The 15,260-nt window shown below is 55.5% G+C and overlaps 1 protein-coding gene across 3 annotated transcripts; it reads right to left on the reverse strand.

Moving 5' to 3' along the window:
- Positions 1-76: 76 nt before the first annotated feature.
- MYADM (myeloid associated differentiation marker) lies at positions 77-7,997 on the reverse strand. 3 transcript variants are annotated; one of them, XM_058709570.1, is made up of 4 exons: positions 7,898-7,997; positions 7,274-7,392; positions 3,605-3,670; positions 77-2,254 (listed from the first exon to the last, which is right to left on the reverse strand). In XM_058709570.1, exon 4 carries the CDS (start codon positions 2,250-2,252, stop codon positions 1,284-1,286), a length of 969 nt encoding a protein of 322 aa, XP_058565553.1. In that variant the 5' UTR covers positions 2,253-2,254; positions 3,605-3,670; positions 7,274-7,392; positions 7,898-7,997; the 3' UTR covers positions 77-1,283. The 3 variants fall into 3 exon arrangements, with proteins under 3 accessions (XP_058565553.1, XP_058565554.1, XP_058565552.1); XM_058709571.1 differs by lacking the exon at positions 7,898-7,997 and having other exon boundaries at positions 7,274-7,467; XM_058709569.1 differs by lacking the exons at positions 7,274-7,392; positions 7,898-7,997 and adding an exon at positions 5,953-6,080.
- Positions 7,998-15,260: the final 7,263 nt, after the last annotated feature.

Here is a 15,260-nt window from a genome sequence, read left to right on the forward strand (position 1 = left end):
AAGTCTTCCCTCTGTGGTCGACAGAAGGGACCCATGGGGACCAGAAGCTCCAGGGAATTAAAAAAAAAATAAAATATATATTTATACATTTATATATATGACGTTATGCATGTGAGTCCCAGAGAAGCAAGGAAGCAGCTACAGGAAGCGACTAACACACAGAAACACACCTGTGTGTGTGTGTATGTGTGTGTGCACCACACTCCAAGTAATGCAATCCCTCTAAGGCAACAGCAACCCCGCCCCCCCCTCCCCCCAAGAAAAAGAAATTGAAAAGCAACTTCCCCTTTTAGAATAGGGCCACTCAATGTAAGTTTTGCCCTCATAACCAGGAAGAGGAAAAGAAAAAAAACAAACCCAGGCTAGCATTGCCGTTAAGGCAGGCAGTGGCCATTTTTTTTTCTCCCAGCAAAGGCAGGACGGGCTATTTTTAACACTAAGGCTGGAGGGCCACATCGCTGCCCCTCACAAATACTTCGGACGGGTTTTCGATAACGCAGAGAGCAGTCAGGCTGGAAAACGTTCACCCTTGACTTCCTTTAAGATGACCTCTAGGCAGTGGATTCTTAGTAAGCCTGGCAAAAATTCTGGAGCCAGTCTCAGGCGAGGCTGGGTGCCGAGCAGGACCCAGGGACCCGGGGTCTGTCTGTGGGTTAAGTGTCATACCCACTGGAAAATCTTTGGCCTCCAGAGATTTTTTTTTTTTTAACTTAAAGGGGACCTGTACGGTACACCCCCCTCCCCTGGGAGAAAGGGAGCCCAATCCGTAGCTACCCTCCCCCCCTCTCCCCCAAACACACACGTACACACCAACAAGGCACAGCCAGGGCGGGCAGGCATGCTTTGGCAATGAGGCCCCTCGGGGAGGCCAGGGGTATTAACAGCTGCAGAGAGAGGTGTGGGACAGGTGGAGCTCAGCACCTTTGGAGGTGGGGGTAGAGAAGAAAGGAGTCTTGGAGCTCCCAAGGAAATTGGAAGAAAGAAAACGGGAAGGGGTGGCTAAGACACAGGCAGATGAGAAAATGAGAGGACCAGAAAAGAGCCGGGAGAGGCAGAACAGGTCAGAAAAGAAGACCATGAAAACAGAAGGGCAAATGGGCCAAACAGGATACGGGCAACCAAACAAAACAGGAAGGGAAGGAGAGAGGAGCCCAGAAGCGAAAGAAACGGAAAAGAGCAAGGGGAATTGGGAAGGACAGGAGAAAGGGGGAAGAGAGGGAGCCCGGAAGAGGAAATGAGAACCTGGGCACAAGGAGGGGAGTCAAGAGCCCCCGGCCGGAGCCTCACACCCGAACAAAAACCAGGCGGGCCGAGTACACGAGGTCAGCCACGTAAGCCAGCAGGTTGATGGCCGTCAGGATGGCCACGGCCAGCCGGCGGTCCCAGGTGCACACGTAGAAGGTGTGCCTGTCGCCGCAGTTCACATCCCTTGAGCGCCGCGGTTGGCCGCCGTACTTCTCATCGAACTGGTAGAGCGGCCAGAGAACCAGGGCTGTGGCATACAGGAGGACGGACAGCAGGGCCAGCCCGGACAGGAAGCTGGGGAAGGAGATGGGCAGCACGTTGGTGCAGTCACCCAGGTTCAGCAGGATGGCCACGGCCGCCAGGATGAAGCAGATCGAGTACACGGCTACGCACCACTCCAGTGCCGGCTGGTGCTGGTACAGGTACGGGCTGCTGATGAAGGCAAAGATGACACAGGCCACGAAGGTCTCCAGCACCTTGAGCAGGCCTGGCACGGTGGCCATGTATCCGGTGATCTCCCCGGGCCGGGCCCGGGTCCAGGCCACTTCGGTGGCATAAGCCACGCAGGCGATGCAGGAGAAGGCGGTGGCGGCGATGGCGTGGTCCCGGGAGCGGCCGTGAGACAAGAACTGGACGTAGGTGGTGGGGTAGATGATGGAGGCCGACAGGCAGAAGAGGGCGGCGTAGCAGGCGTAGGTGATGGGGAAGTTTCGCCAGGACAGGGGGAAGCGGGCCTGGAGCCCGCCCAACTCGACTATGAGGATGATGAGGGTCACGGAGAAGCAGAAGCACCACGTGAACATGGACCAGTTACCCATGGACCCCGTCCAAGCACCCACACTGGCCACCAGTGAGAAGGCCACGCAGGTGGACACCAGCTGCAACAGGCGGAGGAGGCCCAGGGGCTGGGTCAGCGCCCTAGGGGACCCCACGATGGTTGGGGAGCCCAGGCCTGAGGAGGACGACATGGTGGTGGTGACGGTCGTGCGGGTCACGGTCACCGGCATGGCTGGGAAGAGGGGAAAGGAAGAGTCCTAAGAAGGTTCCAGATGTGGGAACCCAGGCCCTCAGCCCTTCCTCCCCTGGGGACAAAGGACTCAAGCTGGCAGAGGGGGGAGACGCGGCAGGCCTAAGGGGCTGAGTTGGTCGCCCAAGTGCCAGCCCCCTCCTCCGTCCTGACTGGGGTTTCCCACATCCTGTGGCAGAACCCAGGAGTCTGGGCCGCTGTCTCTGCTTCCCTCTCTCTGCAACCCAACTACCGTGAAACCACCCCAGACTCTCAAAACTGCCCTCCTTCCCCCAGGGACTCAGCCTCCCAGCCACTCAAAAACCTCCCCGACCACACGTCAGAACAAGAGCTTCTGACCTCTTCAATTGGGCTCCACCTCCTCCCTCTGGGTACCCAGGGCTCCACTCCCCCGGCTCCAGTGCCCACCTTCCTTCTATCACCCTGCAGGCATTTCCAGCCTCCCTGGGTGAGAACGTTCTCTGGGACTCACAGGTGATCACAGGTGATCAGAGCCTCTGCCCTCCCGACCTGTCTCTGGAACTGGACCTGAGCTCTCCACAGCACACACGCCCTCTCACCTCGGAGACCAAGAGTCTGGGCCCTCAGTCTGAATCCCACCTGGGATTTGGGTGTGGAGTACTTCACCCAGGGACGCCGAGCTTCCGCCTGCCTCTGCCCCTCCCGCACGTGGAGTCCAACCTCCAAATTCCCCAGAGCGCCCAAGAAGCTTGGCTCACCGCGACCCACCCCCTTCCACGGAAACCTCCAGGCCTCTCACGTCCTGTTACACAGCTTCAGACCCCAGGACTCTGGGCCCTCAGCCTTGGGCACACCAGACACCTGTGGTTTGGGAGATCCACTTCTTTCTTCTGTCCCTCCAGAACCTTCTGTCTCCTTGTCCTACAGACCCTCAGGAATAGAGAGGGTCCAGCCTACTGGGGACCAGGTGTCCAAATCCTCCCCCAGGTCCTAAAACCTCTAGTCTCTCAGCTTCCACCCTACAAAGTTCAGAAGGCCTCTCTCAGCCACAGGGAAATAAAACTTCCTCCTTCCAGGGTCAGGCAGTAGAACAGGCTTTAACCTTACCTAACTGTCCCTAGGAGAGGCCCCGAGGGCGCAGGAGCCCAGCTCCTGGGCACACTTCTCCCTCGGGTACACAGGTGTCTGGGTCTCGTTCCTTGGAAACCAAGCTCCCAGGTCCTTCTCTCGGACCCAGGAGTCCAGGCCCCCAGATGCTCCTCCCTCTGACACAAAAGTCTGGGCGGGAAGCCCCCTCTGCCCTCAGACCCAAGGAGGCCGGGCCCCCAGCCCCTCCTCCCTCAGACACGGGGGGTCCCGGCTCCCACTCACCAGCAGTCTTTGCGGAGGACCCAGACGCAGAAAGATCCGGCTCTGGAGGTGGATTAGGTCAGACACCTGGAAAAGGCCAGTCAGAGCACTGGAGGGAGGGAGGGAGGGAGGGAGGGAGGGAGGGAGAGTCCGCGCCCAACCCAGCCCCCGCTCCGCCCCTCCCGGGACCCAGGCGACCAGCTCGCCCAGAACGCGCCGCCAGCCTCCGCAGCCCCGGCGCCCTCCCAGCCAGGGCGGGGATTTGGCCTCGGGCCGGGAGAGGTCCCGGCGGTGACCCCAGGGAAGCCCCGCCCCTGCCCCGTCCCCAAGTCCCCAGACTGCAGAAGCGAAGTGGAAGGAACCCGGTGAAAGTGCACGCCCCGCGCGCGGGCCGGCGTGGGTGTGAGTGATCTTAACCTCGCCCCAGCCCAAGAAAGTCGCGGGCCCGGCCGGCGGGAGGGCCCTGGGCGGTGGCTGCGGGGGCGGGCGGCCTGGCCGGGCGCAGCGTCTCCGTGCCTTATAAGGGCTTCAAGTCGGCCCGGCCATCTGGAATGTGCCGGGGACCAGGGGGCGGTGCTGGGACCTCCGCCCCGCGCCGGCCTCCGGGATCGCCGCCCCACTTGTGGATTCCGGGCAGGGGGGTGGGGCGCGAGTCCAGACTCCAGGTCCCAGGAAGGGAGGCCCGAAGCCTGAATTTCTGGGGCCTCCAAAATGTGAGTCCTGGGTCCCTAGAGCATGGACTGGGAGCCTGGACCCCAAGAAGAGACCCCCGGGTTTGCCTAGGGGAACCCCGTCCCCCCACCCCACCCCAACCTCGAAGCTGGAAACCGCACTGTTGGAATCCAGTCCAGAGATTAGTAGCCACACCTCCCACCGGCCCTCGGAAGTCAGGTCTCCCTGCGGGGGCTGGGCCTCCGGGGCCACCTGGGAGGTGCTAGGCGGGAGGCGGCCGCCTCCAGCTCCCCGCCACGCCCTCCGGGAACCCGTTAGGAGGAAGTCAGGGCTGGCCTGCGCTGGGGCGCCCTGGAAAGCGGGTACTGCCGGGTCCCGAGCGGGGAAGGAGAAACAGGGCGGGCCACAAATCCAGAAGTGCCCCAAGGAAGGAGGGGGGTGGTGCAGGGACCACCCGGAGGGGAGGGGGGGTCCTTCTCCACCCTCCGCGCCTCCAGCCGCCGCCTGAGGTCAGAACTCAGGAATGCATCTCCGAAGACAGGCGGAGGGAGAGGAAACACCCCTTGGCCTTCTGGGCTCAGTTTAGGACTCCCCCGGCCACGCCCCACGCTTTCTCCACCTCCACGCCAAACACCACACCCCATCACCCGCACAGAATCTCGTCCCTGAACCCCAGCCTCCACTCTGAGCAACCCAAGGCCTCTGGCCTCAGCCTTGGCTTCTCCCAGCCTAGGACACCAGCTTCCCAGCTTCGTCTTCGCCTTTGCGAGCACGGTGCTGGACCTCAGCCCACCGCCTGCCTGGCCCGAAGTTCGAATTCTGTCTTCGGAATGGAGGGGTGGGGAGCAGGGAAGACCCCTCTCTTTCTCAAACCCAAGCTCCCAGCTCCAAGCGCCTCCTCTCGTGAGGACCTCCTCTTGCTAGATTTTAGCCCCCTTCAACCAGGGCACTTAGGAGTCCCCATCCCTCCTCCTCAGACCCAGGATTTCAGACCCCCAGCCCCTCTTCCCTCAGACCCAGGAGTCCAGACACCCAGCCCCCTCCTCCCTCAGACCCAAGAATCCAGGCCCCCAGCCCCTCCTCCCTCAGACCCACCCAGCTCCTCTTCCCTCAGACACAGGAGTCCTGCCCCCAGCCCCTCCTCCCTCAGACCCAGGAGTCCAGACCCCCAACCCCTCCTCCCTCAGACCCAGGAGTCCAGACCCCCAGCCCTGCCTCCCTCAGACCCAGGAGTCCAGACCCCAGCCCCTCCTCCCTCAGACCCAGGATTTCAGACCCCAGCCCCTCCCCGCTCAGACCCAGGAGTCCAGGCCCCAGGCCCCTCCTCCCTCAGACCCAGGAGTCCAGACCCCCAGCCCCCTCCCTCAGACCCAGAAGTCCTGAACCCCGGCCCCCTCCTCTCTCAGACCCAGGAGTCTAGGCCCCCAGCCCTTCATCCCTCAGACCCGGGAGTCCAGGCCCCCAGCCCCCTCCTCCCTCAGACCAGGAGTCCTGCCCCCAGCCCCTCCTCCCTCAGATAGATGACATGTGAGTGCAGGTCTGAAGCCCTGTCCTCTCCAGAATCCGAGTCCTGATCCATGACCCAGTCTTTCTAGATACTCAGACACTCGGAACCCCAGCCCTTCCCTCCCTCTGCACCCAGGAATCCTGACCGCAGCGTCCGCGCCGGGGGGGGGGGGGGGTCCCCGCAGCCTCACCTCTCGGGCTGTGGCGGCTGCTGCTGAGACAGAGGCGACAGCTGCAGACTGGAAGCGTTTGCTAACTGGGTGGGGTTGGTGGGCGGGGGCGGGGCCGGGGCGGGGGCGGGGCCGGGGACCCGGCGCGAGCGCGGGGCCAGGGCTGAGAAAGGGACTCCCTGAGCCAGGGGTATCCCAGGCCCGCCCCTGAGGCGGAGCCGAGAAAAGACCACGCCCCTCCCCGGGAAAAATGGACCTGGGCTCTCCGGCCCCGCCAGTGCGGGGGGGGGGGGCGGGGGGCGGGGTGGAGGGCTGAGGTCACTGTTGCCGTGGTGACAAAACAGGAAGATACAACAGCTGGCGGTGTGGGGGCTCCTGGGGGCTGCCCTCCCCGACTCGGCCCTAGCGCAGTCTCCAGGGGAGGCCCGGGAAGGCCGTTGCCATGGCAACCCGTCTGTTTGGCGTCTGTTTTGGACGGAGCCCCCAGCCCAGGTCCCCACCCCGGTATCACCTCCCTCAATTCTCCCTCTCCCTTCCGGCCCCCTCCCCTCGTCGCCTGCTGCAGTCTGGCTCTTCCAGGCCGGATGCAATCTTGGACATCTGGGTCGCGGTGGGTGGGGGCACCGGGCCTGTCAGTTTGATGGGGTCTGTGGGCCAGGGTCCCTGAAAGAGCCGATCCCTAGGCTTTAAGAGCTGGGCTGAGGTCCCCGACTCCTGGGTCCCCAAATCCTCATTTACGCTGGGACTCGCCCATTGGTGGACGGGACTCCTGGGTCCCAGCTCACAGTCGATGGGGGCGGGGGGAGGGATGTTGACAGCAAAATGTCTGGATCTCGGGCGGTGGGACTCCCAGGTTCCAAATGACGCTTAGGCTGGAGGCCCAGATTCCTGACGCAAAAAGCAATCAAAGCTCACACTCCTGGGTTTTCATCCGCTCAGATGTGCTCGCAAGCCGAGCCTCCCAGGTCTGGAGCTGAGAGATATTTTTGGCCTGCATTCCTGGCTCCCGGAGAGAGGGAGGGGCAGGGAAGCTCGAGGAGGACCGGGCCGGGGGCTGGGCGGGGGGTGGGGTGGGGTGGGGGGGTTGGGGAGAGAGGGATGCTGCAGGGGGCGTCCGATTCATGATTCCCGCAAGAAAGGAGGGGTCCGAGGAGCTGGTGTGCCCGAGGCCCGGCGCAAGGAGGGGGCCCAGGGTCCTTTCTCAGGGAGGCTCTGGGGCCCTGAAACTGAGCCACAGAGTCCAGAAGCAAGCAGGAGCTGAAGGTCGGGGTGCCCGCCCGGGGTAGGGGCGGGGCGGGGCCCGGGACGCCTGGGACCCTCCCTACTGGCCCGGCTCACTCACCGCGCTCCGCAGTCGTCCCTGGCGCGGCCTTGCTCGCGGCTGCTCCTGGGCGGGGCCTGGGTGGTGGCTGCGGTTGGTGCGCGACTCCGAGCTAACGGGGCCCTGCTGCCGCTGGGTGCCTTCCAGGCGGACAACCAAGGAGGCTTTGAGACCCAGCCCGCGCGAGTCGCGACCGGGTGGGGTGGTCAGGAGGGGTCCGGGAGCCCTGTCTAGCAGGCTGCGTGCCCTACAGGGGTGGGAGGGACTGGGGGGGGGGGGGGCGCTGGACGCCGTGAGCGCGGCAGAAGTGGGGGGGGGGCGCATGGGATGGTGGGGGAGGGATGTGGAGCTTGCATGCCCGCTTTTGTGCCCCTGCGGAGGGGGTAGGCACAGACCCTCTCTGTCCTTCTGTGCTCTGCATAGGGGAAGGGGTCTCCGTGAGCCTGGCATCAGGCCCTGCCTAAGGAGTCAGGACACGGTGCCAGTTGGAGGTCCTCCAGGGTGGTCCCCAGGCTCCACTCACACATCTCCTTGGCCCCCCCGTGCAAAGGCAGCTCTTTCCTGCTCCCTGCCCCAATCTTTGCCTGATCCCACAGTGGCGCTCCTGAGGTCCCCCCCAATAGTTCAGGAGAGGCCTCCACTCACACAATTCACTACGTTGTCCTCTGGTGGAAACAGAGAGTTCCCCCAAACAGCAGAGTTCAGCCGGACAGGAAGAGGAAGCCAACGTTTAAAGAATGAGTCACTGGGTGTGATCTTGAGAAGTGATACCTTAGGGCTCCTGGGTGTGTGTCATCTGGCATCATGGAGGCACCCCTGGTTCAGAGTGTTTACCCATCCTGTAGGACAGCCCCCCTCCACCTGGAGGATGTTGTCTCCAACCTGGCGCTGTATTCCAGCCTCAAACAGGCCGTACCTCTGTTCTGTGAAGCTAGCTGGGTAGGGGTGACGGGGTGCAAGGACCCACCCATCGACTTCCTAATAAACGGAGCTCCTTGATCAGAAGCAATATTGTGTGACAGTGAACATGATGGTGAATAGGGCCATTCAGCGGGTACATAGATGCGGCTGTTGGCAGGAGTGGATAAGGCAAGGCAACCAAATAGCAACCCAGATTTAAATATTCCAGGCAGGAAGAAGTCATCGCTCCATTCATGATGGAAGGAGTCCAAGGTAATTCTCAGGCCACCAGGTATTTGGTTGGCCTTCCCAGGAAGCGTACAACATTGGTGGGGGAGGGTTACCAGTGCCACAGCTGGCTGAGCTTTGCTGGGGCAAATCCATGCCTAACCCTCCATGGCCACTTTGTTCATGACTCCATTGTGCCAGGACCAGGGAGGCTGATGCTGAGCTCTGTGAGGTCATCTGATCTGCCAGATGGCTTAATAGCCTTCTCTGCAATAGAGGTTTTTTGGGAAGAGTTCACCTGGATACAGATTACGTGCTGCTTTTCACTCCTGATGCATCTGACACCAAATATATGTTGGGTTTTTTTTTTTCATACTGATGACCAATCTCTAACCCTTCTGAAACCAAGTGTCCAATGATTTGTTTTAAAGATTTTATCTTTTTTTAATTAGAAAAATATTTATTTATTTTTGAGAGAGAGACAGAATGCGAGTGGAGGGGGGTGGTGCAGAGAGAGGGAGACACAAACAAAGCAGGCTTTAGGCTCTGAGCTGTCAGCACAGATCCCCATGCAGGGCTCGAACCGAACCAGGAGATCATGACCTGAGCAAAAGTCAGACGCTTAACCGACTGAGCCACCCAGGCGCCCCTAAAGATTTTATCTTTAAGTAATCTCTACACCCAGCACGTGACTCGAACTCATGAGTTGTACCCTTTACCGACTGAGCCAGCCAGGTGCCCCTGTGGGGCCAAGGAATTAATTCCATTTGATTCTAGGTACCTCATGACCTGGAAGTAATGCAGAACCCACAGGTACTGGCTCAGTCCCACAAGACCCCCCATACCTGCCTCCCTTCCTATTCCAATCCAAGTCCCAGGCATGCTATACTTGTGACCGACTGACTATAAATCAAGGGTTCCTACAACCCCTTTTTGGGGGCCCATAATTTGCTACAATGGCTCACAGAACTCAAGAAAGCTCTTTATTTAGTATTACTGATTTATTACAAAGGATGGATCTCGGGAGCCTGGGTGGCTCAGTCGGTAAGCGTCTGGGTCTTGATCTTGGCTCAGGTCATAATCTCAAGGTTCCTGGGGTGGGATCGAGCCCCTGCATCGAGCTCTGTGCTGACATTAAGGAGCCTGCTTAGGATTCTCTCTCCAACCCCCACTCTGCCCCTCTCCCCACTTGTGCATGGGCTCTTGCGTGCACACACGGGCCCTCTCTCTCTCAAAATAAACAAATAAGCTTTAGGGGCACCTGGGTGGCTTGGTCGGTTAAGCGTCAGACTTCGGCTCAGGTCATGATCTCACGGTCCGTGAGTTCGAGCCCCGCGTCAGGCTCTGTGCTGACAGCTCAGAGCCTGGAGCCTCTTTAGGATTCTGTGACTCCCTCTCTCTCTGCCCCTCCCCTGTTCATGCTCTGTCTCTCTCTATCTCAAAAATAAATAAACATTAAAAAAATTTTTAATTTGTTAAAATAAATAAATAAGCTTTAAAACAAAACAAAACAAAACAAAAAACAAAGGATACAACTCAAGGACAGCCAAATAGGAGACACATAGGGCAAAATATGGCGGGCATGCCACTTCCCATACCCTGCTGCGTTTACCAACCAGGAAGCTAAGAAACCCGTTGTTGAGGAAATTTTATGGGGGGGGGGGCACCTGGGTGGCCTAGTCAATTAAGTGTCCGACTCTTGATTTCAGCTCAGGTCATGATCTCACCATTCATCAGTCAAAGCCCCACACTGGGCTCTGCTCTGACAGCACGGAGCCTACTTGGGATTCTCTCTCTCTCTCTCTCTCTCTCTCTGCCCCTCCCCTGCTCACATTCATTCTCTCTCTCTCTTTCAAAATAAATAAATAAACTTAAAAAATAACAAATAAAGGGGCACCTGGGTGGCTCAGTCGGTTGGGCGTCCAACTTTGGCTCAGGTCATGATCTTGCAGTCCATGAGTTCGAGCCCCGTGTTGGGCTCTGTGCTGACAGCTCAGAGCCTGTAGCCTGTTTCAGATTCTGTGTCTCCCTGTCTCTGACCCTCCCCCATTCATGCTCTGTCTCTCTCTGTCTCAAAAATAAATAAATATTTAAAAAAAAATAACAAATAAAAATTAAAATCCCATCTCTTAAAAAAAAAAAAGGAGCGGTGACTGGGTGTCTCAGTTAGTTAAGCATCTGACATTAGCTCACGTCATGATCTCATAGTTCATGGGTTCAAGCCCCAAGTGCTGACAACTCAGAGCCTGGAGCCTGCTTTGGATTCTGTGTCTCCGGCTCTCTCTGCCCCTCCCCCACTCATACTCTGTCTGTCTCTCTCAAAAAAATAAAACATTAAAAAATTAAAAAAAAAGAATTTTATGGAAGTTCCATAATATAGGATGGTCGCTGAAAATTCCAACCTTCCAATCCCAGGATTGGTTTCTCAGGCATCCAGCCCCCATCCTGAGCCACCCAGCTGGGGGCTCACCAAGACTCATCTCATTAGCATAAACTCAGGTGTGGTTGAAAGGGGTTTGCATTGAATAAAAAAGATCCTCCTCTCATCTCCTACCACTCAGGAATTACAAAGATTTTAAGGGGCTCTGTTATATCAACATCACACAGATATTTCTATACGTCCATTGGAAACTCATTCATCAACAAAGATTTATGAGTGCCTCCTATGTGAGCACAAATGCCCTCCTCCAATGGGGATTTTTCTCTAGATGTAGTGACTTCATCTGAATGGGATATTCCCACTGTCCTCAGACTACCGGATTCTCAGCGACTTCCTTGAGGTGACAGACTGCCCAGTTTTCATGGGGTTTATCTCCCATGCTCTGGCATGTGTGAGATACATACACATACAGTGGGCTGTATGTGTATGTACAGCCAATACAGTATGTACAGTGTATGTATCTTCTCCTTCCCACTTTTTACACATTATCACCATTATGTCATACATGCAGTTGGCCACGGTGGAATCCATGGGGTATTGAATGATGATCTTGGTCTGAAACTGAGTCATCAGCGGGCCTCACTCACTCTGAAAGCTCTAAGGGAAAATGAGTGCCTTGCCTCTTCCAGCTTCTTAGAACTGTGGTTTCCTTGTCCTGTGGCCTCATCACTCCAATATCTACCCTCTGATTTGTTTTTTTTTTAATGTTTATATCTTTATTTTGAGAGAGATGTAGAGAGCAAGGAGCAGAGAGGTAGGAGTAGAGAGAGAGGGAGGGAGAAAAAATCCCAAGCAGGCTCTGTGCCATCAGCACAGAGCCCGATGAGGGGCTCGAACTCATGAACCGTCATAGCCTGAGCAGAAACCAAGAGTTGGCGGCTTAACTGACTGAGCCACCCAGGTACCCCTACCTCCTGCTTTTATGTCCCCTTGTCTTCTGTGTGTGTGTGTGTGTCTTCTCCTCTTTGGTCTGTCTCAAATATCTGCCCCCTTCTCTTCTCAGGATATTAGGACATTTACCATTAGTTTTAGGACCCACCTGGATACATGGATTGGTCATTCTAGATGCCAAGGGCTGGGTTGATTTCATCCATCAAGGAGACCAGCTGAAATTGGAGTTGCCCTGCTGGGTGTCCTGTCTTTCCATCAGTGAGCCTTGTGGACATGGGGACAAACGTGAGGCAGTAGATCTCAGTTTTCCCCAGGGAGGTGGGGTTTCTTGAGATGATGGAAACCCATGACCAGGACCCTACAGGAGGGAATCTTAGATACTGGCTCTCTCAGACACCACCACCCTACTCCAGCTCCTCCCTGTTCAAGTCCTCAGAAACCCTTGATTTAGGGGCAGCTGGGTGGCTCAGTTGGTTAAGCGTCCAACTCTTGGTTTCAGCTCAGGTCTTGAGCTCATGGTTCGTGAGTTCAAGCCCCACGTCTGACTCTGTGCTAACAGCGTTGAACCTGCTTGGGATTCTGTTTCCTTCTCCTTCTCTTTCCTTGTCTCTTCCTCTTAAGTAGGCACAATGCCCAACATGGGGCTTGAACCCACAACCCTGAGATTAAGAGTTGCATGCTCTTGGGGGCACCTGGGTGGCTCAATCAGTTAAGCATCTGACTTTGGGTCAGGTCATGATCTCACGGCTTGTGAGTTCGAGTCCCGTGTTGGGCTCTGAGCTGAGAGCTGAGAGCCTGGAGCCTGCTTTGGATTCTGTGTCTTCCTCTCTGTCTCTGATTCTCCCCTGTTCACACTCTGTCTCTCTCTCTCTCAAAAGTAAATAAACATTAAAAAAAAATGTTAAAAAGGGGTGCCTGGGTGGCTCAGTCAGTTAAGCGCCTGACTTCAGCTCAGATCATGATCTTACAGTCTGTGAGCTCAAGCCCTACATTGGGCTCTGTGCTGACAGCTTAGAGCCTGGAGCCTGCTTTGGACATGTGTCTCCCTTTCTTCTGTGCGTCTCCCCTGCTCATGCTCTGTCTCTTGCTCTCGAAAATAAATAAACATTAAAAAAAAAAAAAAAAAAAAAAGAGTTGTATGCTCTTCCAACTGAGCCAGCCAGGCTCCCCAAAGTCACTTCTTTAGGTATTCTTTCTTCTCTCACCTTCCCTGAAATAAATTACCCGCCCTCCCCCCCGCCCCGCCCCCCAGGCTGTTCTCTGGCCTTATCACCTTTTTGTCATCTACTGACATCCTAGTCACAGATGTACCACGAACAGGTCATAGATGGGCTAGAGGTATTGATTCCCTTGACTCTCAGAGTGGCCTGGCTGCCTCTGTTTGTGGCAGGCTTATCTAATTAGCTCCGTGAGCTGCAAAAATATCATCATGTTTCTATTTGCTCCATGACGAGAAACCATCTGGGAGACAGTAAGAGCTGCAACGTTGATGGTGCCCTCCACCCCAACCGTCTTCTCACTTTCCCACATCCCTTTGACATCAACCACCTTCCACCTTACTTTCTCAGCAACCCCACCATCACCTTTTCTCAACTTGATAGGAACCCCCATCTGCACACCCTCTCTTTCCCTTGGATACAACTCCACGGTCCATCATTTCAATAATACTCTTGCCGTGTTGGCTGTCTCACACTCTTCTGTCTTTGTAAGGCCCCAGTCTTGGAGAAGAAAAAGCCCACCTGTCAGGTTCTGTTTTGTTTTCCTGAGCTTGTCTCTAAAGCAAGTGAGCATTACTGGAGAAAGTCACGTTACAGGGCAGAGTGGTTCCACCATGAATACGTGATGGCCCAACTCCACGTGCTCTGGGCATTGCCCACAGTCCCACTGCTATCACCTGGTCAACTCATTGTCATTTCCGTGGTGACAAGTGTAATATTTTTACCCTCTTCAATCTCTGACACCCTTTATGCCTCCAGCCCATGCATTCGCAGCCTATGATCTGCCCCCTTTATTTGAGAGATAATAGAAGCCATCCTCTGGAAAGCCCCTCAATGTCCTACACTAAAACCACACACCTGACTCTCTTTCCAGGACTACCTTCCTCTAACAATTGCAAAGTTGTTCTTCACCATCCTCTGGAAAGCCCCTCAATGTCCTCTACTAAAACCACAGACTTGGCTCTCTTTCCGGGGCTACCTTTCTCTAACAATTGCAAAGGTGTTCTTCTCAACTCATGCCAAGCCTTCATGGCTTTTTGATTTTTATTATTTTTTTTTCAACGTTTTTTATTTATTTTTGGGACAGAGAGAGACAGAGCATGAACGGGGGAGGGGCAGAGAGAGAGGGAGACACAGAATCCGAAACAGGCTCCAGGCTCCGAGCCATCAGCCCAGAGCCTGACGCGGGGCTCGAACTCATGGACCGCGAGATCGTGACCTGGCTGAAGTCGGACGCTTAACCGACTGCGCCACCCAGGCGCCCCGGCTTTTTGATTTTTAAATACGTCCTTCTCATACCTTGGCTATTGTGATTACTATTCTTCCTCTTTTTAGGTGGTCAGCATCTCCTACTCAAGGAATCTTTCACTGACAAAATTTTTTTTTAATTTTTAATAATTTATTTATTTTTTTTTTTTTTTTAATTTTTTTTTTCAACGTTTTTTATTTTATTTTTGGGACAGAGAGAGACAGAGCATGAACGGGGGAGGAGCAGAGAGAGAGGGAGACACAGAATCGGAAACAGGCTCCAGGCTCTGAGCCATCAGCCCAGAGCCTGACGCGGGGCTCGAACTCACGGACCGCGAGATCGTGACCTGGCTGAAGTCGGACGCTTAACCGACTGCGCCACCCAGGCGCCCCTATTTTTTAACTTACATCCAAGTTAGCATTATAGTGCAACAATGGTTTCGAGAGTAGATTCTTTCACTGACTTTTTCAGAAATAATAGTTATTTTTAATTGTGGTAAAAATACATATAACATAACATTTACCTCTTCAGCCATCTTTAACTGTACAGTTCAGTGGAATTAAGTGCATTCACACCGTGACCCTGTGAAGACACAGGGAAAAGATGGCAGTCTACAAGCCAAGGGGAGGGACCTCAGAAAAAAGCCAACCCTGATGATACTTTGATCTGGGGTTTCTAACTTGCACAACTATGAGAAAATTAATTTCTGTTTATTTCTGTAACTTCCATAAATTCCTGGATCACCCAGTCCACCGTACTTTCTTGTGGTGGCCTAGCAAACTAATATAGTTTCCTACCACTCTGAACAACTTTTTGTTCTTTTCAGTTTTTAACTTTTTTTTAATGTTTATTTATTTTTGAGGGGGGGGGAGGGACTGTGACTGGGGGAGGGGCAGAGAGAGACAGAGACATAGAATCCAAAGCATGCTCCAGGCTCTGAGCTGTCAGCACAGAGCCCAAGGTGGGGCTCGAACCCACAAACTGTGAGATCATGACCTGAGCTGATGTTGGACACTCATCTGACTGAGCCACCCAGGTCCCCCAGTTTTTATCTTTCTGGCCTCTCAAGTAACTGATGCAGTT

The sequence above is a fragment of the Neofelis nebulosa genome, chromosome 17 (genome assembly GCF_028018385.1).
Source record: "Neofelis nebulosa isolate mNeoNeb1 chromosome 17, mNeoNeb1.pri, whole genome shotgun sequence".
Lineage (NCBI taxonomy): Eukaryota > Metazoa > Chordata > Mammalia > Carnivora > Felidae > Neofelis > Neofelis nebulosa.